The sequence below is a fragment of the Ictidomys tridecemlineatus genome, chromosome 3 (genome assembly GCF_052094955.1).
Source record: "Ictidomys tridecemlineatus isolate mIctTri1 chromosome 3, mIctTri1.hap1, whole genome shotgun sequence".
NCBI classification, from domain to species: Eukaryota; Metazoa; Chordata; class Mammalia; order Rodentia; family Sciuridae; genus Ictidomys; species Ictidomys tridecemlineatus.
In genome coordinates, this window is record NC_135479.1 from 81,701,410 (window position 1) to 81,728,360 (window position 26,951).

The 26,951-nt window shown below is 35.1% G+C and overlaps 1 protein-coding gene across 16 annotated transcripts in view; it reads left to right on the top strand.

Moving 5' to 3' along the window:
• The window catches only part of Cep63 (centrosomal protein 63), a 54,962-nt gene that overhangs the window by 15,350 nt on the left and 12,661 nt on the right, over nt 1-26,951 (top strand). For 13 of the 16 annotated variants that reach the window (XM_078043344.1, XM_078043347.1, XM_078043349.1 and 10 more), the window contains 6 exons: nt 11,098-11,193; nt 11,998-12,120; nt 16,377-16,490; nt 24,266-24,499; nt 24,740-24,879; nt 25,619-25,756. In XM_078043344.1, the coding sequence (XP_077899470.1) occupies nt 11,098-11,193; nt 11,998-12,120; nt 16,377-16,490; nt 24,266-24,499; nt 24,740-24,879; nt 25,619-25,756 (845 nt within the window). Of the gene's footprint in view, nt 1-11,097; nt 11,194-11,997; nt 12,121-16,376; nt 16,491-24,265; nt 24,500-24,729; nt 24,880-25,618; nt 25,757-26,951 lie in introns of those variants that run through there. The other 3 variants (XM_078043346.1, XM_078043352.1, XM_078043353.1) reach the window with 3 other exon arrangements.

Sequence of the window (26,951 nt, forward strand, 5' to 3'; positions counted from 1 at the left end):
GAATTATGGTGGCAGTCATGGTATATTTGATTCAAGTTAGGAACAAATGGAATTTAAGTCTTTCTGTAGTACTTAGATTGCCTGGGAATTGGTAAAACTGCTAATTAACATTCGGATTGTGTTATGGTTCAGACACGAGGTGTACCCCAAAAGCTCCTGTCAATGCAGGAACATTCAGAGGTGAAATGATTCCAGCGTGAGAGCTGCAATCTAATCAGTCTATCTAGTTTGAATGGATTGACTGTAGGCAGGTGTGGTGAGGCTGGAAGAGGTGGTTCACTGGGGGCATGCCCTGCATCCCATCTCCCTCCTCTCTGCTTTCTGAATCCGCCAGGAGCTGGGCAGCTTTCCTCTTCTAGGCCCCTCTGCTGTGATGTGCTGCCTCATCTTGGGCTCAAAGCAGTGGAGTTGGCCATCTATGGACCAGAGACCTCTGAAACCATGAGTCGTAAATAAACTTCCTTTTCTAACTTGGTCTTGTCTGGTGTTTTCTTCACATTGATGAAAAGGCTAACTAAAACAACTTGTTATGTGATAAAACTATGGTTTAACTTTGTGTAATCCATTGAAAGTATGTACTATGTAGAGTATATCTTCCAAACTAATAGAAGGAGAAAAATGGAATGATAAAAAGTAATTAGTCTCAAAGAAGGTACATCAGGAGGGAGGAAAGTACGCAGCTTATTAAGTACAAATTTAAATGTACTAAGATGATAGATTTAATTCTAAACAGGTCTGCTAAATGTAAATGCTGTAGCTGGCCTTATTAAAAGATAAAATGGGTAAACCGAGTTAAAATAATTAATCACTATTTTTGATAATTATAAAGGCATAAGAAGGTTGGAAGTAAGAGGTAAAATAAAATTATATCCCTTGAAAACACTTGATGTAGAAAGGTGGTGTAGTGATATTCAAATCAGAAAAAAGGATATTTGAAGCAGAAACAAAGAATATTATTACAGGGGAAGAGAAGCACTTCATAATGACAAATTTTGAAATTTCAGGGTGTGTAATTATTATGGACATTCTTCGTGCCGCATATCACATCCTTTTTGCTCCTGCTTTTATTTTAGCTGCTGTGTGCAGCTTCCTGTGCATAGCCAGCATTCCACCACACTATGCTTCTCTCTCTGGGTCCTTGGAAGCTGCTCAGGTGAAATCCAGAAGTGTAGGGAAGTTAGCACTGCAGGGCAAGCCAAGGAGTGGAGGCACTGAAATAAGTGGATAAAATCTCCAGCTTTCCATCCCTCAGAGGGACAGTTCTGAAACATTCTGTAAGTGTGTATAAATAGTTTTAAAATAAAATTCTTTCTTTTCCTCTGTTCCTCATATGTATACAGAAAGTGTCATAACTACAAGGGGAAATAGATGAAGCTATAATCTTAGTTGGGGATTTTGACATTTTTCTTAGTGACTGATGGAAGAAGAGACAAACATCAGTAAGAATACAGATTTGAGCAGCATGATCAGCAAACTTGACCCAATTTATAGAATATTACACAACAGAACTGCAGAGTACACATTCTTTTCTAACACAAACAGATCTCTTAACAAAATTGACCATATCCTGGGCCATAAAGTAAATTTCAATGCAATTCAAAGCCTTGAAATCATAGATATGTTCCCTTTGAACATAGCAGAGACAAGTTAGAAAAAGATAAGTTGAGAGATCTGTATATATTTGAAAATTAAGACAAAGTTCTGAATAATTCATGGATCAAAGAAGCAGTCACAATGGAAATTAGAAAATACTTTTAGTGGAAAGATAATGAAAATACTCTACAGCAAACTTGTAGGATGCAGTTGAAATGTCTCAGAGGGAAATTTATACCCATAAAAAGCATATATGAAAAAATAGGGAAGGCTGTGAAAGTCAGTGAGGTAATATTTCATCTAGAGAGACTAGGGAAAGAGCTTGCTAAGACTCTAAAGAATTTAGGAAGAAGGAAATTAAAAACAACAACAATGTTTGAAAATAAAAATTTGGAAATGATGTTCCATGAAAGAATTCCAAAAGAAAACTGAGCATGAGACAAAGTAAACATTAGGGCCAATAGCAAGGCTAGAGATCTAGGGACATTTTAAAATCATGAAGGAATCAGTTCATTTGGTTTGGTTGTTTCAATTTTATAAGTACTTAATAACATAGCCTTAAAATATACAAAGTAAAAATGGACAAAATTTAGGGAAAAATTTAATTCGTGGTGATAATCTATAATCTATGATTATAGAAGACTTTAATACAACTCTCAAAAACAGATTTAATCAAGATTAATAAACTTGACCTAATTAGTCTAAATGGAGGATTGTACCTAATTGCTGCCAAGTGCACATTCTTTTCAAGAAAATATTTACCACTACAACCATGAGGCAGTTCACAACATATTTCAAACAATTGACTTATATTTTTGAACAAAAAAAATCAAAACAACAAAACACAACCAGAAAAATTCTCAAATGTTTGATTATTCATGAGTCAAGAAGACATCACAGTGAAAATTAGAAAATAATTTTAGATTGAATGAAAGCCAACTTTCTGTGTATCAAAACTTATGGAGGCTGGGAGTGTATGTAGTTCACTGGTAGAACATATACTTAGCATCATCGCAAAGCCCTGGGTTCAATCTCCAGTTCCAGCAACACACACACAAGTGTGTGTGTGTGTGTGTGTGTGTGTATATGTATGTATGTATGTATGTGTATGTATACACACGTTATATATAGAGAGATTAGAAATATTGAAAAGCAGTGATCTAAAGTTAGAAAAAATTGGCTGGGGATATAACTCAGTAATAGAGCGCTTATGTAGTATGCACAAAGCCCTGCGTTCAGGCTGGGGGTGGGTTGGGGCAGATAGAGAGATAAGATAGATATTAGGGAAAAAAATAACAGCAAATAAAGGCCAAGAAAGAAGAAGAAAAGATACAGTGGAGATAGGAATAGAAACTAATGAAATAGAAATGTATAAGAGAGGATGAACAAAAGCCGTGGTTGGTTCTTAGGAAACAATTTAATAAAAGTGATAAACCTGATAAGACTAATGAAGAAAGAAAATGATAACTAATGTTTGCATTTAAAAAGAAAACCCACTATAGAGCCTATTTAGTGTAGATGCTATAAGAGGATAATGTGAATGACAATATGCCCCCAATAGAAAATTTAGATGTAATAGAAAAATTCCTAGAAAAGTATAGCACACCAGAAAAATTGAAACGTGTATAGTATCCCACTTACTAAATCTGTCATTGAAAACTCTGATGGAGAAAATTTTCAGTCCCAGTTGGCTTCAGTGGTGAATTCTACTAGACATTATAAGGAGTAAGTAACACTAGTTGTTATGGTTTAGATGTGAGGTGTCCTTCAAAAGCTCATGTCTGAGAAAGAAAATGCAAGAAAATTTAGAGGTAAAATGCTTGGGTTAAAAGTTCTTTAACATAATCAGCGCATTAATCCTCTGATAGGTATTAAATAGGTGATAACTTTTGGCAGTACAGTGTGGCTGGAAGAAGTGAGCCATTGGGGTGTGCCTTTTGGGAATATATTTTGTGAGCTGAGAATAGATTTTGTAAGCTGAAGTCTCAGTCTCTACTTCTTGGTGGCTGAGTTCTGAGCTGCTTTCCTCCTCATGCCCTTCCACCATGATGTCCTTCATCTCCTTGGGTCTAGAGCTTGAGTGCTGACTGGCTGTGGATTGAGACCTCTGTAAGTAAGTGTGAGCCTTAAATAAGCATTTACTCCTCTAAATATTGTTCTTGTCAGATCTTTTGGTTGCAGCAGTGAAAAAAGCTGACTGAGACACCGGTTGTATAAAAATTTTTTCAGAGAGCAGAAAAAAGGAAAGATTTTCCTAACTCCTTTTATAAAACAGCATAATCTTGGTTTTAAAACCTAATAAGGACATAACAGGAAAAGAAAATTATGGGCCAATTTCATATGAATGTGGGTTTAAAACTGAAAGAAAATATTAGCAAACAATGTAGCGATATATGAGAAGGGTATCATATCATGATCAAGTTAGGTTCGGCCTAGAAATTCAAGGTTGGTTTATCATTTGTAATCAGTATAACTCAGCAAACTAGAACTAAAACTTCCTTAATCTGATAAAAGATTATAAAAGAAACATGTGGCAAGTAACTATAAAATATCAAAAGCTTTATTTCAGAGATTGTATATGAATCAAGGATGCCCAGTATCACTACTTTGTTTTTCCATCATTATAATTAGTGGAGGTTTAGACAGTGCAGTAAAGCCAGAAAAAATAAATAAAAACTGTAAGGATTAGGGAGGAAGAAATGCCATTGTTATAATTAGTACCTAACTTATTTGTATGCATAGAAAATCCAAAGAATCTACAAACTTTTAGAATAAATGAATATAGCAGATTGCTTAATTCAAGGTTACTCTATAAAAATTAATCGAATTCTCTTTATCAGCAAAAAGCAGTTAGAAAGATGTTTAAAAAGATATCATTGATAAGAGTAATGTAACAGAAAAAGCACCAAATATAGTAAATCTGAGAGATAAAAGTCATTTAGAAGTTTGGCACTGTGGCATCTGCCTGTAATCCCAGAAGCTGGGAGGCTGAGGCAGGAAGACCACAAGTTCAAAGCCAGCCTTAGCAAAAGCAAGGCACTAAGCAACTCAGTGAGACCATGTCTATAAATAAAATACAAAATAGGGCTGGGATGTGGCTCAGTGGTTGAGTGCTCCCGAGTTCAATCCTGGTCAATGCCCCCCCCCCCCAAAAAAAAGTCATAAAGAAAGCTCTAAATTTTGGGGAGAAGCTAAAGCTGAAATAAATGAAAGGACTAAAGTTTATTCTTGAACTCAGTATTTTAAAGGTATTGGTTTTACCAAAATTGATATATAGAGATATTTAGTTGTTATTCTAATCAAATTCCAATGTATTTTTAAATGAAAACTGACAAGGGTAATTCCAAAATGTGTATAGAAGTAACCAAGACATTTTGATGAGGAATTAAGTTGGAAGACTTAGTATGAGACAGTATGATTATTTAGATGAATATTTAAAATATTTAGTGCATTATCCTAATAGTAGGGTTCATTTTGACATTCATAAATGCATGTAACATAGTTTTCTCCGATTCAGTCCCCAGTAGTACCCCTTTCCCGCCCTCCTCCTTCCCCTTCCCCCTCTTCCTTTACTCTATTGGTCTTCCTTCTTTATATTTATTTTAAATTAATGCATTATAGTTTTATTTAAAGTTAGAATGTATTGTGGTATATTCATGATATGTACCTAGTATAATTTGGTCAACTTTATTCCCTAGTTCTTCCCCCTTTTCTCCACCTCCTCATTCATCTCCTGCTTCTACTCTACTAATCTCCCTTTTGTTTTCACGAGATCTAAGTTCCTTTTGTCTCTTTAGCTTTCACTTTTGAGAAAAACCCTTGACTTTCTTAAAGAGTCTGATTTATTTTACTTGGCATAATGCTCTCTAGTTCCATTCATTTACCAGCAAATGACATAATTTCATTCTTCTTTATGCCTGTGTAGAACTCCATTGTGTCTACACAATATGTACCACAGTTTCCTTATTCATTCAGCCTTATTCACCTAGGCTGATTCTATATCTTGGCTATTGTGAGTTGTGCTGCTATAAACATTGGTATGCATGTATGCTGATTTTAGTTCTTCTGGATAAATACTAAGGAGTGGGTTTGAGATCAGTCTGGGTAACTTAGCAAGACTCAAATTGGCTCATATGGTGGTTCCTTTCTAGTATAATCTTGTGTTATTATTGCAAGGATAGAAAAACAAATAGTTTGACAGAATAGGGTTCCATAATAGACCTCACATGTGAACATTTGATTAATGACAATATTGAAGGGTAGTAGGGCTTCTTTTCCATAAATGGCACAACAATAGTAAAATGGGGTAAAAAAGATTTTTTACTTTTACTTTGTATCATACACCAAATTCAGTTGTAGATGGATTATAGATTTTAATATGAAATGCTTAAAAATATTCTAGAAGATGATTTTAGAAAATATGTTAGAAATATGTGATAAGGGGATAGGGAAAAGATTTCTTAAACAATAATTGTGAAGGAAAAGGTTAATGGTTTGATTTTGGACTATGTTAAAATCAGAAACCTTTTTACAATGCATAGCAACAAAGAATAGATAAAGTTATTATTATTATTTTTTTGTGTGTGGTACTGGGGATGAAACCAAGGGTACCTTGAGCTACATCTCCAGTCCTTTTGAAATTATTTTTTATTTTGAATTTGAAATTATTTCTTATTTTAGGGTCTTGCTAAGTTACCCAGACTGATCTCAAACTTGTGATCCTCAAGCTTCAGCCTCCCTAGTGACTGGAATTCCAGGCATGCGCCAAGGTGCCCAGCTAACCCAGCTAAAACTTCTTTAGTTTAATAAGAGATTAACTGCATGGCAGAATAGGAAAAAAATTTTTCATAGCCATTTCATAAAGGAAGATATTGAAATGGCTAATAAGCATGTAAAAAAGTGCTCCATTTCACTGATTATGAGAAAAATACAAATTAAAACTGCAAGATGCCACTAGATATTCACCAGAATGACTAAAAGTTAAAAAACTATGAATAGTGAGTTATCATAAAGAACATGAAGTAGCTGGAATTTACATTATTGGTGGTAATGTAAATTAGTACAATCTCTTTTGAAAACTGCCAGTTATCTACTGAAGTTACACTACAATGTGGCAGTTCCACTCCTAATACAAATATGTGGTACTTCTGTTCCTAACAGCACTATTCTTAGTTAATAGAATATAGCTCACATGTCCACGAATGATAAAAAAGACTTTTTAAGTTATGTATCCATACAGCAGAAGACAATATAACATTGAAAAAGAATGAGCTTTTGCTCCAGGCAGCAGTATGGATGACTCTTAAAAACATCATGTTTCATGAAAGCACCAGCCCCGGAGAACATACCATATGTATGGAATCATTATTCTGTGTGTATGATGGCATCATTTATATAAAGTAAAAAAAGAGACAAGGCAAAACTGACTGAGAATATTCAAAGTCAGAGTAGTGGTTACCTGTGGAGAAAGAGGCAGTGACTATTGCAGAGGAGGAGGCAGTCTGCTTGGAATGGTGGCCATGATTGAGAGGATTATTCTCTGCTGTACTTTTCTGTGTATTTATTTTCTTTCAGTTAAAGTTTATTTAAAAATAAACCAGTAGCCAGTTCCTATTTGAGTGGTTGAAAACATGCATTTTTCCCCCTCCATTTGGGCATGGAAAAGTTTGGAAATTACTAGTAGCAATGGTAACTTCTGAGAATTACATGATTTATCATGCTTCCTTTCCCCTACTAAAATTCTTGCCAATTTTTGCATTTATTTATACAAAGTATGTTTGTCCTTGTTTACTTAGTTTATTGTTTTTTATATTAATAAATTTTATAAAATTTTTTAACTTCTTTTACTCTAGAAAGTAGTAAAAACAGAGTAGTGTGAAGGACTAGAAGTTCTGTGACTATCTTGGTCATGTTATCTTCATTGATATTCTCACTTCTGTTATTTATTATTATTATTTTTTTAATATTTATTATTTATTTTTTAGTTCTCGACGGACACAACATCTTTGTTTGTATGTGGTGCTGAGGATCTAACCCGGGCCACACGCATGCCAGGCGAGCGTGCTACCGCTTGGGCCACATCCCCAGCCCTCACTTCTGTTATTGGTCAATGATTTAGTGTTACATTATAATTAATAAGACAATGAACTGGAAATTGAAGGTCTCATTTTTTCCTTTTCAGTGTCAATATGATTTTCTGGAAGAGGGGAGCAAATTCTACATGTTGGTTTTGGTGTGTTTTTTCAGAATAAGTTTTCCAGATTTTACACACACACACACACACACACACACACACACACACACACACACACACACACACACACATTCTCTCTCTCTCTCATATTCTCATACTCTCATACTCTCTAGTACGGTTTTGGGATGGACTTGCTATTAACTGTAACTGTATAGTGTATTGAAAAGAGATTTCAGTTGGAGTTGGAGGGTTTGTTCTGGCATTTTAGTTTGCAAATCTAACATGCACTCATTGGTTAGTATCTTTGTATTTTTTCTCCGAGTTTCTTTAGACTTTGTCACTCTGTCATCTGCATTTCCTTATTTATTAGGATAGTTACCTAGAGATTCTCTATTGCTGTTTTGTCTTGAAAATATTTTGTCTTTCTGCCTCTCTTTATTTGATAGGTAGGCTATATGTAATTTGGGTATTTATTTAACCTGTTAGTGGTGGATGAAGAGATCCAATTGCTAAAAGGTCAGAGAAACTGAGATTGAACTAGAACCTCTTCTGTGCTCTTCAGGGATTTCACATGTCACATTATGCCAAGAATCTGAGGAAGGAGAGACTCTCAAGGCCAGGCTTCTTCAAATGGGTTGTAAGGTCATGCCAACAAACCTTTCTCTTTGGGATCTGAGTTCTCTTGGGACATAGATGAAGAGCCAAATAAGAGAGATCGTAAAATATTGTAAAGTGGAAAGTGATGGGTTATTTGTTTTGTTTTGTTTTATCCCTTCGCCTTTGATTTTAAAAACGTTGGTCAAAGAATTTTTGCTGGGTTTGAGGATTCCATGGTTAGTTAATAGGTCTTATAAAATCATTCAAAGCTTTGAAGGTTCTGTAGGCCTGTCCTATCTTAAATGTGACAGAGGGCCAAAGGGTCATAACTATTGAAAGTCTAAGGAAGTTTGTGTGTGTGTGTGTGTGTGTGTGTGTGTGTGTGTGGTTTTTTTGGTGGTGAGTTATGTGTTTTAGTAGATAGATACCACAGGTCTACTATAATGGTAATCTGATTCTTTCTTCTGTTCGTGCTAAAAAATCTTGTACGTTTCTACTAATCATTGTACTTACCTCTTGTTCCTTCACTTGCTAATTTTGTATCCTCAAGCAGATATGGACTAGGAAATATGAATAATTAAGGCTTTTCAATTTGTGTTGAACAGATGAATGCTTACTATTTCTATGAGTATTAATATAGAAAGGTTTCTGGAAAGGTTATTGTACTTTGCATTTTTCTAAACATTCTGTGGGTACTTGATTCTAAATAACTGGCTTATGTAAATCATATTTTATGAGATCTTTACAATTTGATAGACATAAAATGCCAATGGCATTTTAAAAATATTTTAAAAAATTATTAGCACATATTGTTTATACAAATTAATGGGTTTCGTTGTGACATTTCGTTGTAAATATAATGTGCTTTGATTGTATCCATTGATTTTTATAATTTTCTTTTAGGTTTTCTAGGAATCATTTTTCTTATGTTATTACTCTATTGAAAGCTTAGTAATTTCCTAAATTTGATTTGTAAAAGTTTATTTATATACTAAAAGTTTAAAGCCCTTTGATTAGTATGTAAGAGTGAGTTTAACTTACTCTTTTAATTTTGTTACTTGGATTTTTTAAAATGTGGAAGTTTTACATTTTTACACAGTCATATCCATCATTTTAAAATGACTTTTACATTTTCTTTAAGCTAGAAAATTTCCTCTTATCCAGAAATTTGGTAAATATTCACTTAGTAGTTTTTTCTTCCATTTTTATTGAGTACATTTAATATTCTTTAGTTTGAATTTTAGGATACTTTCTCAAGTTCAAAAAAATACTAGGATTTTTTTTTAATTGAAATTGTATTAACTTCTTAGTCTTAAATTTATTTTTAGTTTTTTGTTTGTTTGGTTTTGAATTACTATTCTGTATTTTGATTGAGATTACTATCTCCAGGCCCCTGTTCTCCAGCTCCTTTTGTCTGTAACTGAAATTCTGATTGGTTGTCAAGAGAAGTACTGGTGGATACACCATAGTGAATCTCCACATCATGTACATACACAAGACTGGGATCCTAATTAGAATATGATGCATTCATGTTTGTATAGATAGGTCAAAATTGACTCTACTGTCATGTGTCACTAAAAAGAACAAAAACAACAACAAAATAAATCAACTAATCTAACTTATTTACTAATAAAGCTGAGGAAAAAGTCATGTTATCATCTCCATAGATGCTGAAAGGATATTTATTAAAATCTTTGATCTGTTTTTGATTAGATTCTCTTCATTAAATAGGACCTGATAGAAATTTTAAAAGGTTGGGGGGGGGGCACGGAGAGAAGTACAGCTGGATACTTACATAGGTGAGGTCTGGGCAGGAAATAATCATGACTGGTATCAAATCATTGGTAATTGAGTTAGGATGACTTCTTTGGTTAGTGAAACCATTTTCTATAAAGTTGGGTGAATTTATAAAGCAAGTACAATTCTCCTGCTCTTTCTTTCTGACATTATTAATCTGCACTTGGATTTATAGAAGTTATTCTTGAAGTCTTATAGATTTAAAAAATTTATTTATTTAGTTGTAGTTGGACATAATACGTTTATTTTATTTATTTATCTTTATGTGGTGCTGAGGATTGAGCTCAGGGCCTTGCATGTATGAGGCGAGTGCTCTATCACTGAGCCATAACCCCAGACCCTTATAGACTTTTTTAATGTAAAGCATTCTTGGTTTCTAAAATTTAAAAAGCTTTATATTTTTAAAATAGTTTTCATCAGTATTTTTTTTTTTAAGAGAGAGTGTGAGAGAGAGAGAGAGAGAGGGAGAGGGAGAGAGTTTTTTAATATTTATTTTTTAGTTTTCAGCGGACACAACATCTTTGTTTGTATGTGGTGCTGAGGATCGAACCCGGGCCGCACGCATGCCAGGCGAGCGTGCTACCGCTAGAGCCACATCCCCAGCCCCTTGTTTTCATCAGTTTTTCTTATGAAAAAGATTGGGGAGAATAAATCAAATAGACAATGTGAATTTTCATTTAAACCTAGAAATTCTAGAACAGTTGTTTGTTCTCCATTTTTGGGGGAGTGTGCTATGAATTATTGAATATAGCTAGATATTTGAAAATATATACAATATATATAAACATACATGGAGCTTATGTAGTTCTATACCTTTGAAACTTGTTTAAAAGTAAGTACAAAGGTTATTTCCTACTTTTATGTTCAGGGCTATTGTTTCAAGGCTAATAATAAAAAGTACTATCATCTCCTTTTAGGTTGGATTGTTGAAGCAGCAGTTAGAAGACCATGAAAAAATCAAGCAAGAGATGGCCATGGAGTACAAGCAAGAGTTAAAGAAACTACACGAAGAAGTGAGATTTTAGTTCTAATATATGTTGTTTAGTTGTCTCTTTAGTCCTTGAGAATTTTGTTAATGAGAGTCAGTTTCTGCTGTAAAATTGAAAATACCTATTCCATGGGAGGTATAGGGTTAGAGATCTATTTCCTTGTTTTTAAATCCAGGCAAAAAATCCTGCCTGATTATTTGTTCAATATTGCCTAGAACAAGAATTATAAAATACGTTTCTTGTTTGAGTATATGAAGATAATAGAATATTTTTATATAATTCTGTGAAATATTGCAAAAAATTTTAATATTTTGATTTTTTGAGTTAAGTCATTTGATAGAGTTTAAATAATGGAGGATCAAAAGCAGAATTTTAGGAATAAAAAATTCTATCCTTTAATTCAATTTTACTTAGATTTGGGAAAAACTGCTTTTATTTTGGTTTAATTATTCCTGATTATCAGTGCCCCACAGCACTTTGGCTTGAGAACCATAGACCTAGAGAAAAGAAAAATAATTTTATTTGCTGTTTTTATGGTGGAAGTGGGTGGTAGGGTCTTTAAGTGCAAGATTAATGTTATAAAACCTAATATTTTATTTAAAATTATTTTTCTCTTATTTTTCTATTTTTATTAGCGTTTATTTTTCATATGTAAGTTTCAGTTTTGTATTTCAATTGCAAATCAAATATGTTCTCAGTCCATTTTCAGTAGTATTGGTTAGCACTGCTCTTGCTTTCATAATACCAATTTGTGGCCTTGCCATTGTATACTAATTCTTAAATTTTAAATAAATTTGAATAAATAATTTTAAATAACTGTGTCTACAGTTAGGCAGACTGAAAAGAAGCTATGAGAAGCTGCAGAAAAAACAAATAAGGGATTTCAGAGGAAATACCAAAAATCACAGGGAAGATCGGACTGAGATTGAAAGGTTAACTGGAAAAATAGAGGTACGTAATAATCACAATAGTGACTTCAGCCTTCATGTAGGAAAATGCTGTTTCTAATGGTGCTGTTCCTGAAACCAATTTTCTGCCATCTCCAGGACTGCCACTGAGCTATTTCAGTGGTGGGAGGGTGAGCCACTCTACCTCCTATCATCACCTGGTTCCCTGTGGTTAATGGGGTTACTGGTGATCAGTAATTCTCAACAGCGCAGTAGTACCCTTACAGGGCTTTTGGAATGTATAGAGACATCTTTTTGTTTGGTTGTCAAAATGATGGAGCATGAAACTAGCATTTACGCAACAGGGACCAGAGATCGCAACCATGTCTGAGACTATATCCTAGAAAGGAGTATTGTACCCAGTATCTCCACTATCTAGTGGTCCTCCATTAGCAGCGTCCTTGTCTCACTTACTGTATCTCAAGCTCGTAGAGAAGGGGCTTAGTAAATACTGAAAATCCATTTGTTGTTGTTGTTGTTTTTTTGCATAGTGCTCTGTATATCAGATTGTTTATTATCAGTTCCCATTTAGATAGAGCAAGGTATTCACCTCCACTTTTCCTGATTTTGTTTTTATTGAGTAACTCCATGGCTATTGTGTTTGTTGGCTCCAGAGGACCTCAGAGGAGGTGGTGAGTCAACACTGCTGAGAATGGAAGGAGCAGCACAGGACTGCCCCTCTTCCCATTAGTTCTGTCTTCCCATTAGTTCTTCACTGTACCTAAGAATCACTCAGTCTTTCAGGCTTTCTAAAATTCCCTTCTAGGAGTATGGCACAGGATCTAGGGATCTGCATTTTGTCCAGCTTCCCTAGCTGATTCTAATTTTAGAACAGTTCAACACAAATATTGCTCTCCCCCAGCCCTTTTCATTGATACTTTCTCCCCTCAATTCCTATATCCTTCTTGTTCCTCGTTGCTACTTCCTGACCTTTCTGTTCTTTTTCTACCTCCGAAACCCCACTTTTAACGTTCATGTCATCAACCCATAACACCCACCAGTGTACGTATAATATAACCTAAGTGACCAGCTCCTGAGTCTAGGTTACATATCAGGCTCATAGATTTCAGCTCCCAGTGCATTATTTTTCTCCCTAACATTATTACTCTTATCATAGCTCTTGAGGATTTCACTGTCTACAAGGATGATGCTTCTAATACTCTGATCTTGGGTTTCTTAGCATCCTATTCTTTCTTTCTTATTTCCTTTTTTTGTAACTGGGGATTGAACCCAGTATCTATCTATCTATCTCTCTATCTCTCCCCCCCCCCCTCTCTCTCTCTCTCTCTCTCTCTCTCTCTTTTTCCAGACAGGGTCTCATTAAGTTGTTTAAGTCGCTGAGGCTGGCCTTGAACTTGTGACCCTCCTGCTTCAACCTTCCAAGTTTCTTAGATTCTAAGTGTTCGCCATTGCTCCCAGTCTTCATACATATATTGATGTCTTCCTTGTCTCATTCATTTTTTCCTTTTGTCATTCCTTGTCTTTACCAGTGTTTGCAATCTCTTTAGAATCTCATTTTTAGCCACCATCTCTATCCTTTCAACTCATTTCCTTTAATCCTTTGATACTTAATCATTACCCATTCCTTAAAATGATTGAATTATGGTATATTTCACTGCTCTGTGTCTACTGTGCTCTCACTTAAGAGTCCTTATCCAGTGTGAAGTTCATGGTTGTATTCCTTATATTCCCCTTCATCTTCTATGACCCTCTCTCACTTCATTCCTTTTGCCTGTCAAAACCACAGCTCTAGTTAATTCTGCCTTTCTGCCCACTCTGCCTGCCACAAGTGGCTGAACATAACCATGCTGGAGGACCTTATTTTAAATTCATAGTCATTGACCTCAAATGATTCCTACCATTAACTGGAATCATACTGTATTTCCTCTTTCTCTCCCAAGTTTCCACAGTGACTCTTTCATACTTCTTTTCTCTTTAGTCTTTCCACACTTGTTCCCATGTCCTCACCTTCAAGTGATAGCTTCCTTTCTGTTCAAACTTCTAACACTGTGTCTACCCACCTACTTGTGTCAGTGCCCAGGTGCCCTGCCTTCCCTCCCTACTGGAGGAACTGGCTGTGCCTTCCCTCTCCTCCACCCAAGACATCCTCTAGCAATTTTCCTTCTCTCTTTTGAATCTACCTTATTGGATCTTTTCCACAAGCATCTAGATTTCTCTCAAATAACCTCTCTTGACCCCTCCCTCCCTCCTCTGTCTCATCTTTCTTTTTCATTTTACAGCTAAATCACTTCAGGCACCTAATCTTGTCTCCAGTTCTTTTTTCCCACTTTTTCTTTCTTTTTTTTGGAGGCGGGGGGTATTTTAAAGTCATATTCCAAATATGTATATGTTAAAATACACCCTACTGTCATGTATATATTAAAAGAACAAATAAAAAATAATAATCTGCCAACTTTCTTGCACATACCCAGTAAAGCTTTTTTCTCCTTGTGTTTTAGAAGCTATTTGCATGGAGGTCACCAGTAGCCTCCACATTCCTAAACCCTATGGCCACTCCTCAGCATCCTTATTATCTTTGCAGCATTAGACTCAGCTGGTCTTTCCCTCTTCCTCAAAACACTTTCTTGACTTGGCTTTGAGAAACATCACATTTTTTTCTGTATGTCACACTCATCTTCTGACACACTCATCTGTCTGTCTGTCTATATCTATGTTCACTCCCCTGGTGGTTTCCTTCAGTCTTATAGTTTTAACATTGTATATGTTGACAATTCCCAAATACCTGGCTGTGATCTCTCCTCGTTGTTACAGAGTAACATTAAACTACCTGTTTTACATATCTACTACAATGTCTAGAACTGTGTCAATCTTAGCATGTCCAAAGTAAAGGTCTTGACTTTTTTCTTCATTTCCCCAACACCATTTGCCATTTCAGGTGATGGTAGCTCCATTTCTCAGTTTCCCAGTTCTTTCTCTTATAGCTTCCTTGACCTTTCTTTTCTCAGCACAGTAACCAGAGTGATTCTGTTGTAGTGAAAGTCAAATCATGTCCTATACAAAAACCTTCAAGTAGCTTCTCTTAAAAGCCAATTATAATTCTGTACATGCCTCATTTCTTGTTAATTCTCTGATCTTGTATGCTACTTTCTCTTTCAGTCATTCCTTTCCAACCATACCAGCCTCCTTAAACAAATCAGGATGTTCCCACTTCAAGGCTGTTCCCTCTGCCTGGAATAGTACAGCTTCCTCTTCATGGCCCTAGATGTTTACTTAAATATTATTTACTCTGTTTGGCTAGCCCCTTTAAAAAATTACAACCCCCATCTCTGAACATTTTATGCTCTGTTTTCTCCAAAAAACAAATTGCCATATAATGTACTGTATGATGAATGTGTTATATGTTGCCCTTCAATTGAGTTGGCTAGGATTTTGTTTATTAAACATTGTATCCCCAGCATCCACATGAGTACTGGTATGTATAATAGAATGATTGTGTGGATATCAAAAATCTGATTATCAATAATTATCCTAAGGAGTATGAGATGTCTAGAGTTGAGGTCCTAAAGGACCCTCATAGAAGTTACCCTGATAGTTTTTTTTTTTCCCTTTGATGTACCCCATTTAATAAAGATTGGGTTTATTTTTTTTGATCTTGCAATCTGGAGTTGCTGCTGATCCATCATTAATTTTGAACTCTTCAGTTTTGGGTTATAAATAAAATTTTAGTCAGAATTCCCATGTTATTCAAGATCTTCTGTTGAGGTAATAAAAATTTGCCTATTAAGGATATTGTGTTATCTGAATCTACTTGGTTCCTATGACTTAAATACTGAGAAGGATTGGGCTACCAATGGACTTACCCATAAATGTACTTGAATCTGTTCAGTTCCTGGGTCTGGAAATCAAGAATTTGAATAAGGAGGGTGTATGAAGTCATATTTTGAAATTTTAGTTATCTTAGTATCAGTCTTCTGAAAAATCACTAGAAAATGATAACAACCCTTAGGTGGCAGCAAATCTGTGAAGATGGTTATGGACCCTCTGTTCAGCATCTGTGTTTCATACTTTTCACCATTAGGGTGTTAAATTTAGAAAGACAGATATCCAAAGGCACAGTATGAGAGGAATTCAGTATTGCTCTGCAGTTCTGTCAGCTAAGTGAGTAATGGGGCTCCTGCTGTGGAGAAAGGTGCAAGTGTATCCAGGGAAGTGGGGAAAAATTAAAGCAAAAGTGAATCTGGGAAGTAGTGACAGCAAGGGGAAGCACTTAAAAGTTAAGTACCTTAATTGGCTCCTCAGGAATTTCGTCAGAAATCACTGGACTGGGAGAAGCAGCGCTTGATTTATCAGCAACAGGTATCTTCTCTGGAGGCACAAAGGAAGGCTCTAGCTGAACAATCAGAGATAATTCAGGTAAGTTAAGACATTTTAACATAATGAGAGGCAGATAGGTTTTGATTAAATCTGACCTATGGTAATACAACTTCCTTCTTTCTCAGCTTCTCTCTGCTAAGCCTGCTTTCTTTTTTGTGTAGTAAATCCTCTCTTCTCTCCTTATGGGCCTATCCTTTTCAACAACTAGACATGCTCAGGACACCTTCCCCTCCCTCCTGCAGAGCAGCAGTCACTCCTTCAGGCTCACTCTTCTAACCACACTGGGTCCTCCTGCCTGCCTGCTCCTTTGCTCTCTCAGGTGCACTCTCCTAATCTTGGTCTCTCTGTCCTTCCCTTCTCTCTTCCACTCTTCTCTCTTTTCTCCTTTTCATTGGTCTCCTGACTTTCTCTACTTCTGTCTATGCCTGGATTTATCTCTCTGATAATTAGATACCTCCACTGAGGTGCCTAAGCTCAGCTGGTCTGCTTGTTTGGAAACAAAAGCTGAGAGAGTCACACTGCATTGCTGTGTACTAAAAGATATTACTAAAAGTAATATCTTTTTGGTTGCAGAAACACTTAGAACAGTGGTAGAAATTTTTATGAAGAACTAGTAGCTTAAACAAAAATAATGGCCTGCCCTGTAATCCTAGTGGCTTGAAAGGTTAAGGCAGGAGGATTTCAAGTTCAAAGCCAGCCTCCGCACTTAGTGAGATCCTATCTCAAAATGAAAAATAAAAAAGGGCTGGGGATGTGGCTGAGTGCTTAACTGCCTCTGGGTTCAACCTCTGGCATCAATAAACAAACAGACACACACCCATATAGATACCTAATTTAGGTATTTTGTCTTCTTAGGATTTTTGTAGCTCCTTTTTTTCGGGGGTAGGGGAGATACCAGGGATTGAACCTAAGAGTGCTTAATACACATCCTAGGCCCCCCCCCTTTTTTTTTGACATAGGATCTCAATAGGTTGCTTTCAGTCTTGCTAAATTGCTGAGGCTGGCCTTGAGCTTATGATACTCTTGTCAGCCTCCCAAGCCACTGGGACTACAAGCATGCACCACCACACCTGACTTACTTTTTTAATTAAAAAATGAGAACATAGAGGGAAATGAATATTTGTGACCATCTGTTATGTTCTAGACACCACCTCTGCTTCTCTGCTTCCTACATGCAGTTTATATGTTATTTGTTTAATATGACAATCTGACAAGGTTAGTAGTTATTTCAGTTTATAGAATGAGAGAAGACTGGTTAAGAGAGCTAGACAGAAGTTTTGTTTTTGTTTTTAAACAGGCTATTTGTTGTTTTAAGTCTTCATACTATATTAACATTTTGTTCATTTTCCTGAAATGTCAGCTGTCAGGTAAGCTATCAAGAATAGCTCTGCTGTATGTGACTCTACTAAGAATGACAGGAGAGGACCCATAGCAATTCCAAGGAAAAAAATATATTTTAAGGTATAGGAAGCTACTGAGCCTGTACAGGACAACAAAATTCAATAGGATTTTTTTGATCTGAGTGCTAAAGCACTATGCAAACTTAATTGCTATAAGACATTGTTCTATTCTAAATGTAGCCTTCAGATTGCAAAAAAAGCAAATTGTGTCTTAATTTTTTCAGTTTGCGATTATTTATCCATGGTGTTATTACTGATTGTAGATCCTTTTTTTAAATTGCTGTTTTCCAATTTCAAATTATTATTATGATTATTAGCTGTCTAATTAAAACTTCATGGTTAATAAAATGGGATTTTTATTTACCATAATTCAACTAGAGGTAGAATAAGCAGCCTTCAGAGAGCCAACATCTGTTTTCCCTACTAAGAATATGTGAACTATTCTTCTGATAGTTTTGTTTAAACTAAAACTGAATGTTTAACTAAATTGTCACTTATAAATGTGTGTCTCTGTCTCACTTGGCAAACTAAATAAAATTAAACCTTTCTGTGACTCACTATGTATGATGATGTATATTAAGTTTATTTAGGGGCTGGGGAAGTGGCTCAAGCGGTAGTGCGCTCGCCTGGCATGTGTGCAGCCCGGGTTTGATCCTCAGCACCACATACAAACAAAGATGTTGTGTCTGCCGAAAACTGAAAAATAAATATTAAAAAAAAAGTTTATTTAAACATTTAAATAAACTTCTGTGTACTTGTTACCCAGCACTAATAGCTACCATCATGTTGCCAGTTTTTTTTTGTTTTTGTTTTTAAATCGTGATTAAAAACATACCAATATTTGTCACCTAAGCAATTTTTAAGTGTACACTGCAGTCATATTAACTGTATGCACATGGTTGTACCATAGATCTCTAGGACTTTTTCATCTTGCAAAACTAAAACTAAAACTGTGTTCCCTTCCTCACATTTTTTGTTTGGTTAGAATGTAACAAAGCAAATCATAGACATTATCATCTTTCTCAACAAATAAGGACTTAAAAAAACCCTACAGTCATTACAGTATTACATTAACAAAATAATGTCTTCTTAATATAATTTTAATTTCCAGTCTGTTCAAATTCTCCAGTATCTAAAAACTGTCCTTTCATTGTTGGATGTAACTTTTATAATCAGGAGTCTAGTCAAGATCGATTCATTACACTTGGTTGATGTATAGGTCACCGTTGAACAATAATAGTAGAAAAGCCAGGAATTTCCGTGGGTAGATATCAACACATCACCACTCCCATTTAAAAAAATTCTTGGTATAATTTATTTCTTGCATATCATTAGCATCTAAAAATAGAGTTCAGAAGTAGCTTCTTTTTGTGTTACATATTTCCTTGAATTCTTTTTAGTCAGCTATTAAAATTACATATATGTTCATTTTATAAGAATGAGAAAATATAGATAAAATGAGAAATAATATCATCCATCATTTTATCCTAGAGATTCATCATGATTAATATTTTGATTAAATTTTTCTGTGTTTATATAATGCAGACTGTTACATTCCTGCACATTTATTAGAAATTAAATTGAATGCTCTGATTTGGGATGGGAGGAGTAGTTTTATACTTAAAAAAAAATAACAATAGCAAATTGTTGTAAGTTTTGAAGGTAAATGATGAGTATATGGAGGATCATCATCTTATATCTCTGAATCTTTGTGTGTTTGAACTTTTCCATGAAACATAATTTAAAACTGTGTAGAGTGTTTATTGTGACAGTCACTATGCTAAGTACTTTATAATACAGTGTTGTAATTTTCAATGCTTTAAGATGTTTCCTATTTAAAGATGACATGTGAGCAAATGTGAAGTTATCATGATTGCAAGAAGTTCATTTTCCCATTAAATGTATTATAATTTGTGTAAACAATTCCTTATTATAGAAATTTAGTTTTAAATTTTTCAGTCTTATAACTTGTGCTTCGATGAACATCCTTCTATGAACATTTAGGAGTGTCTGCCCATTTATCTTTTTAATGGCCCTAGAATGAAATTGCTGCATCAGAGTAGTTATACATTCTTAAAGATTTTAATGTATCTTTCCAAGTGCTCTGCAAGATGAATTGATAGGGATCTTTCAGCAATGTGTGAGAATGACCATTTCCTTACACTTCCCCCAAACAGGGCACTATTATTATATTTTTTTAGTTATTCCACCTTTAGGCTTATCTTTTCTAATCTTAAAAGTGAAAAAATACTATATATTTTTTTAAATGTTTTTAAAATTTTAATTGGTTTTTATTTGTTGTACACGATAGTGGAATGCACTTTGACATATTGTACACAAATGAATTGTGTACATTGATCTGTCTGTACATTGTGCAGAGTTACACTGGTAGTGTAATCATACATGTATATAGGGTGATAATGTCTGTCTGATTCTACCATCCTTCCCATCCTCATCCCACCGTACCTCCCCCAGCCTCCTCTCATTCCCTTATACACAATCCAAAGTTCCTTCATTCCTTCCTACCCCCACCCCACCATTATGGATCAGCATATGCTTATCAGAGAAAATATTGGGGTTTTTGAGTTTGCCTTATTTCACTTAGCATGATATTCTCCAGCTCCATCCATTTATCTACAAATGCCATAATTTCATTCTTCTGTAAGGCTGAGTAATATCCCATTGTCCATTCATCTGTCTGAGGGCATCTAAGTTGGCTCCATAGTTTAGCTATTGTGAATTAAGTTGCTATAAACATTGATGTGGCTGTATCACTGTAGTATGCTGCTTTTAAGTCTTTTGTGTATAAACCAAGGAGTGGGATAGCTGGGTCAAATGATAGTTTCATTCCAAGTTCTCTGAGGAATCTCCATACTGCTTTCCACAGTGGTTGCACCAATTTGCAGTCCCACCAGCAATATATGAGTGTACTTTTTCCCCACATCCTTGCCAACTACCACTGTATTCTTGATAATTGCCATTCTGATTGGAATGAGATAAAATCTTAGTGTAGTTTTGATTTGTATTTCTCTAATTGCTAAAGATGATGAACATTTTTTCATGTTTATTAATTGATTGTGTTTCTTCTTCTATGAAGTGTCTGTTCAGTTCCTTATCCCATTTATTTATTGGGTTGTTTGTTCTTTTTGGTGTTAAGTTTTTTGAGTTCTTTATATATCCTGGAGATAAGTGCTCTATCTGAAGTGTGTGTGATAAAGATTTTCTCCCAATCTGTAGGCTCTCTCTTCACATTATTATTGTTTCCTTTGCTGAGAAGAAGCTTTTTAGTTTGAATCCAGCCCATTTCTTTAAAAAAAATTTTTTTGTTGTTGTAGGTGGACACAATACCTTTATTTTTATTTATTTTTATGTGATGCTGAGGATTGAACCCAGCGTCTTGCACGTGCTAGGTGAATGCTCTACCACTGAGCCATAACCCCAGCCCCTCCATCTCATTTCTTGATTCTTAATTTTACTTCTTGTGCTTTAGGAGTCTTGTTAAGGAAGTCAGGTTCCAAGCCACCATGGTGGAGATTTGGGCCTATTTTTTTTTTGTATTAGGTGCAGGGTCTCTGTTCTAGTGCCTAAGTCTTTGATCCACTTTGGGTTGTTTTTTGTGCAGGGTGGGGGTTTTAATTTCATTTTGCTACATATGGATTCCAGTTTTCCCAACATCAGTTTTCCAGCCTATTTGTTGAATAGGCTATTTCTTCCAATAATACCATCTAATTATTTCTTTTGCTTATCATTTTTTAATTATGAGTGAAGTTGAACAGGATATATAAAGAACAAAAAACTTTTCATGTTTCTGTTTTCATGATTTTCCAAATTATTTGCATGTTTTACTCATTTTTCTTTTAGGATGTGTGTGTTTTACTATTTTGAAAGAGCTTTTCATACATTAAGTATGAAGTATAAGCCCTTTGCTATTACATTTAGGTTGTGTGTGCTTTACCCAGTTTACTTTTAATTTTGCTTTTTTTTTTTTTTTTTACAGAAATATAGTTGTTTATAAGCAATATTAGAATTGCTTACCACTATATACATTTCTTCTTTAGGGTTTCTTTCATGTCATAAAATCTTCCCAAGGACAAGATTTCTTCTAATGATTTCTGATTTTTTTAAAATACATTTAATATAAAATTTATTGTGGTATCAGTTATTTGATAGAGGTCTCAATTTTTTCAAATGTTTGTCTATATCATAAGGATTTGACAGAATTATTCTAAAATTCAGGGAATGATAACTTATTAGAGTGGGCAGCTAAAGAGAGAGACAGTAGGGAAGGGCTTGGGATGGGGGTTGAATTGAAATCTTTTTCTGATTTGTGATAATATTTCCTGGTTCATCAAGAAAACTTCTCCAGATTGTGAGATTACTGAGAACAACAGGTTAAGGAGCAACAAGAGCTTTTCATTTTTTAGGGAGTCCTAGTATGAAGGCATTACCATTGTAGACATCAGACCCTTAGCAAACTCCCCATCGTGTCAATTCCAGATGTATCAGTGCAGGCTCAGCTCTGCAGCAGCACACCAGGCTGCAGCCTGAGGAGCCTGGGAAACTTCCAGCACTGCTGTGTCTGTCACCATAAACTTGGCTCTTTCCTCGTTAGTTATTTTCACTGTGATTCATGTTGTTGAAATAACTCCACTCACTTAAGTAGACTAGTTAAAGAACTGAATCTTAGAACACTAAGAGATGTTTCTGGTTTCTGTTTAATTAGTGGCAGTACTCAGTGCAAAAAAAAAAAAAAATCTAAAAATATATTAACCTTAAAATGTGTCTCAAAAGGCAGATATTTAAGAAATAAATGATCATTGTTTTATAAGTGGCTTACTTGATTTTTTCTGACTTTTCTTAGTATTGGAAGAGGTATTCTTGAGATTAGTACAATGCAGTGCTAATTGAAATATGTAATTTAATAATATCTTATTTAATCTGGTATGTCAATAATATTATCATCATATTTACATTCTTTTAAAAATGTTTTCTGAGGGGTACTTTACCACTGAGCTACATCCACAAGCCTTTTGATTTTTTTTTTTTTTTTTTTTTTTTTGGAGACAGGGTTTCCCTAAGTTGCCTCAGGCCTCATCAAGTTGCTGATGCTGGCTTGAACTTGGGATCCTCCTGTCTCAGTCTCCTGAGTCGCTGGGACTATAGGTGTGTATCACCACACCTGACTCTAGTCTTTGTTTTTTTTTTAAACCGAACCTTTGAAATTCCATGTATATTTTACATCTGAAACATATATCAGTTCAAACTAGTCACAAATTTAGATGCTTAATAGCCACATATGACGAGTGACTACTATATTAGACAGTAAAGCCTAGTATATTAATTCTAGTTAATGAAAATTTAGAATTTTTACTTAAGATGATTATTTTTCACTGTGCTTTTAAAAAACCTATGTATTTTTTTAAAAAAATATTTATTTATTTATTTTTAGTTATATGTGGACACAATATCTTTATTTTATTTTTATGTGGTGCTGAGGATTGAACCCAGGACCTCATGCATGGCAGGCAAGTGATCTACCTCTGAGCCACAACCCCAGCCCAAAACCTATGTATTTTTGCATGACTGAAATAGTAAATCAATAAAAGAATGCTATTTACTATGTTGATTTTTCAAAACTAGAAAGTTGTTTAGGTTTGAAGTTGCCAATCTAGATGAACTGGTTTGCTTAGATAATTAGCCATAACTTCAGCAATTTAGTGAGACTCTAAACAAACTTATCAAGACCTCATCTCAATATAAAATAAAAATTAAAAGGATTTGAGATGTAGCTCATTAATAAAGTGCCCCTGGGTATAATTTCCAGTACTAATAAAAAAGAAAGAAACTAATTTCAAATATGTTATATTTGGTTAAATCTTCTAGCTTAGGAAATGTCCAAAAACTGATGATAGATATAATCTCCCCCTTTCCTTCAAGTACTTTTCCTCAGTAAATACAATTCTTCAGTCTCCCTACCAGATTTAGATAGCATTTTCTGGTCATTTTGAATAATCTGAATCCAAGTCTTTGTATGTATCTGAAAAGAATGTTAAAACAATATTTAAACTACATACAACATAAACATACTTTGGGGGTGGGTAGAGAGTGAAAATTTAAGAAGTTTGGTGATTTTTACAATTTTAATATCTGAATTTCTATCGGAAATAGGATAATGTATTATAGTTCTAATTTCCTATGTGTAGGTGGAATAATGCAACTGTGGTCTTTTTAGTTAGTTGGGCAGCATCTCTTCTGAAGAATCCCCTTATTTTCTCAATTTTTTTCTACACCTAAGGTACTTATATTTTTTAGTGAGTTAATGCTTTCTGTTTTTCAGTTTTATTTTATTCTTCCTTATTCATTGTTTGTTCTTTCATCATTTCCCTTTTACTCATTGATAATCTGTGTTTGTAGGCTCAGCTCAGCAATCGGAAACAGAAATTAGAGTCTGTAGAGCTGTCCAGCCAATCGGAAATTCAGCACCTGAGCAGTAAACTTGAGCGAGCCAAGGACACCATCTGTGCCAATGAGTTGGAAATTGAGCGCCTTAACATGAGGGTTAATGACTTGGTTGGAACCAATATGACTATTCTGCAGGAGCAGCGACAAAAAGAAGAAAAACTGAGGGAATCTGAGAAACTATTAGAGGTGTGTTTTAAAATTACTAGACTTGAGGGAAACGTGTGTATGAGTATTCTAAAAGAATAATTAACCTAGAACTAGGTTCCAAAATCTGTGGTTCTTCCCTACTCTATAACTGATGGCTCAGATATAGATGGCTGTAATAGTGCCTGTTATGTACAGTTTGATTCCTTGGCTTCCCTTTCTGATGAAATAGAAGAATTGTAATACTGTATAATTCCCCCCTCCCCCCTGAGTACTTTGCAGGCTCTGCAGGATGAAAAGAGAGAATTGAAGGCAAATCTTCAGACTCAAGAAAATTTCATCCGTGAGGCAAAAATGCAAAAGGAGAAGCTACAAGCAAAATTAAAAGTAACTGGCACTCAACACACACCAGAGGCCATAAGGTGTGTTTAATCTTAACTATTATTCATTTTACCTACTTGGTGGTTTGACTTTAAGCATTGATACTGCATGTTCACAATTTTGTGTTTGATTATATTGTGGATTTTCTTATTCAGTTTTGATTTCTAAGTTAGATTTTTGTAGGGTTATAAAACTTTGAATGATTAGTTTTTTGTGCTTTCATTTTGGGTTCCTAACCAAGGCTGACATTTAGAAAGTTAGAAATCCTTATTCCACACTCTTGGTAAAATCCAGATCCGAAGGGAATTGTAGTCCTTTCCTGGAAGACCTCCCTCCCTTGGTGTAGAGTAGGTAATGATCAAGCTAACCCTTTTAAAAATATTCCTAAAACTAGTTTTAGTTTTTCATATGAATTAGTAGGGTTTTTTAGTGGAAAGTAATAGAGTGAACTACTTTCCTTTTGTTTAACTCTAGAATACTTTTATTCTTTCCAGAACTGTCCTGTATCTTATCTTTGATGTATGTGTCAAGAAGGTGATTTTGCCACTTAATCTGGCTTTTCCCCAGGCCAAATCCCAGTTATGAAGGGAGTAAATTGCTGCTGACTCTTGGGAAGTAGCATCTCTTGACTCTGCTCTCCCAGTATTTTTTTCATAAAGCAGGAGACAAACTGATGAATTCTTAAGAGCTTAATTACCCAAAACAGTTGGGAATAGACTATGCATTGTTTTTGTTTGCAACAATTAAAGGCTTGTAACAATCATTTGTGTCCTTCTATAGGCCACTGGAGGAGTCCCAGGCAGAAAGAAAGTACACCCCTCAAGGGCAGGAGGACATAGATAGTATGCTTTCCCATCTGGATTTCACCCATGCAAGTGAAGAACTTCTGCAGGCAGAGGTGACTCGTCTTGAAGGCAGGTAGATAATTATATACACATTTCAAAAACCAAAAATTTTTTTTTGGTACTGGGGATTGAACTGAGCCACACCCCCAGCCCTATTTTGTATCTTATTTAGAGATAGGGTCTCACTGAGTTCCTTAGCACCTCGTTAGCTTTGAACTTGTGATCCTCCTGTTTCAGCCTCCTGAGCTGCTGGGATTACAGGTGTGTGCCACTGCGCCCAGCTCAAAAACCTAATTTTTAAGATAAATTTCTTTTTTTTTTTTAAAGAGAGAGTGAGAGAGAGGGGGACAGAGAGAGAGAGAATTTTAACATTTATTTATTTTTTCTTAGTTGTTGGCGGACATAACATCTTCGTTTGTATGTGGTGCTGAGGATCGAACCCGGGCCGCACGCACGCTAAGCGAGCGCGCTACCGCTTGAGCCACATCCCCAGCCCCTAAGATGAATTTTTGATCACTGTATTTATCCAGTATGGTAATATAATAGTCTCAGGGAAAAGTTGTTTTTTTTTTTTTTTCCCCCTCTAGCATCCACAGATGACTTTTAATTTCTTTGAGAAAACGTAAGCAATTAATTTTTCTATCTAATCTTTCTACCACCTGATCTACTGGTCTGCTACATCTGTGCCCATAATCTGTGGATGAACAGATAGATGTACTTCTGTGCTCCTAAGATTTACCCATCCATTTGTATCCTGTTTCTGAAGCTATTTCCTTTTTTCTTCTACTTCATGAAGTTCTTCGTCTCTGTTAGATCTTTTCCACTGATATAAAATAATCAGTGTAATAGCTCTCATTTTGGAAAAAATTAGAACCCTCCTTTAATCCTATATTGCTTTCACATTTTCCTGCTCTCTTTAAAAAGAACATTCTTTAAGGAGTTGTCTGTACTGTTTCTACTTCTTTATCCTTAACTTGTTTAGAACCCCTTCAGTTTGGCTTGGAGAGTTCACAGAACACGCAGTGCTCCTCCTTTTTGTTCTGCGCCATGTTGAGATTTCCTTGGATGTTAATTGAATCCTGACCAATGCCACACTATACCCAACTAACTCCTGTTGTCCTGCTTCCAACCTTTTTGACTGGGAAACAAGTTTTATGTTTGTTGTGACCATATTAGCCACAATCATTAGTATACTAACATTTTCTGTATGTAGAAGATCAGAAATACTATTATCTTTCAGGGAAACAAAGAACATCAACAAAAAGTGC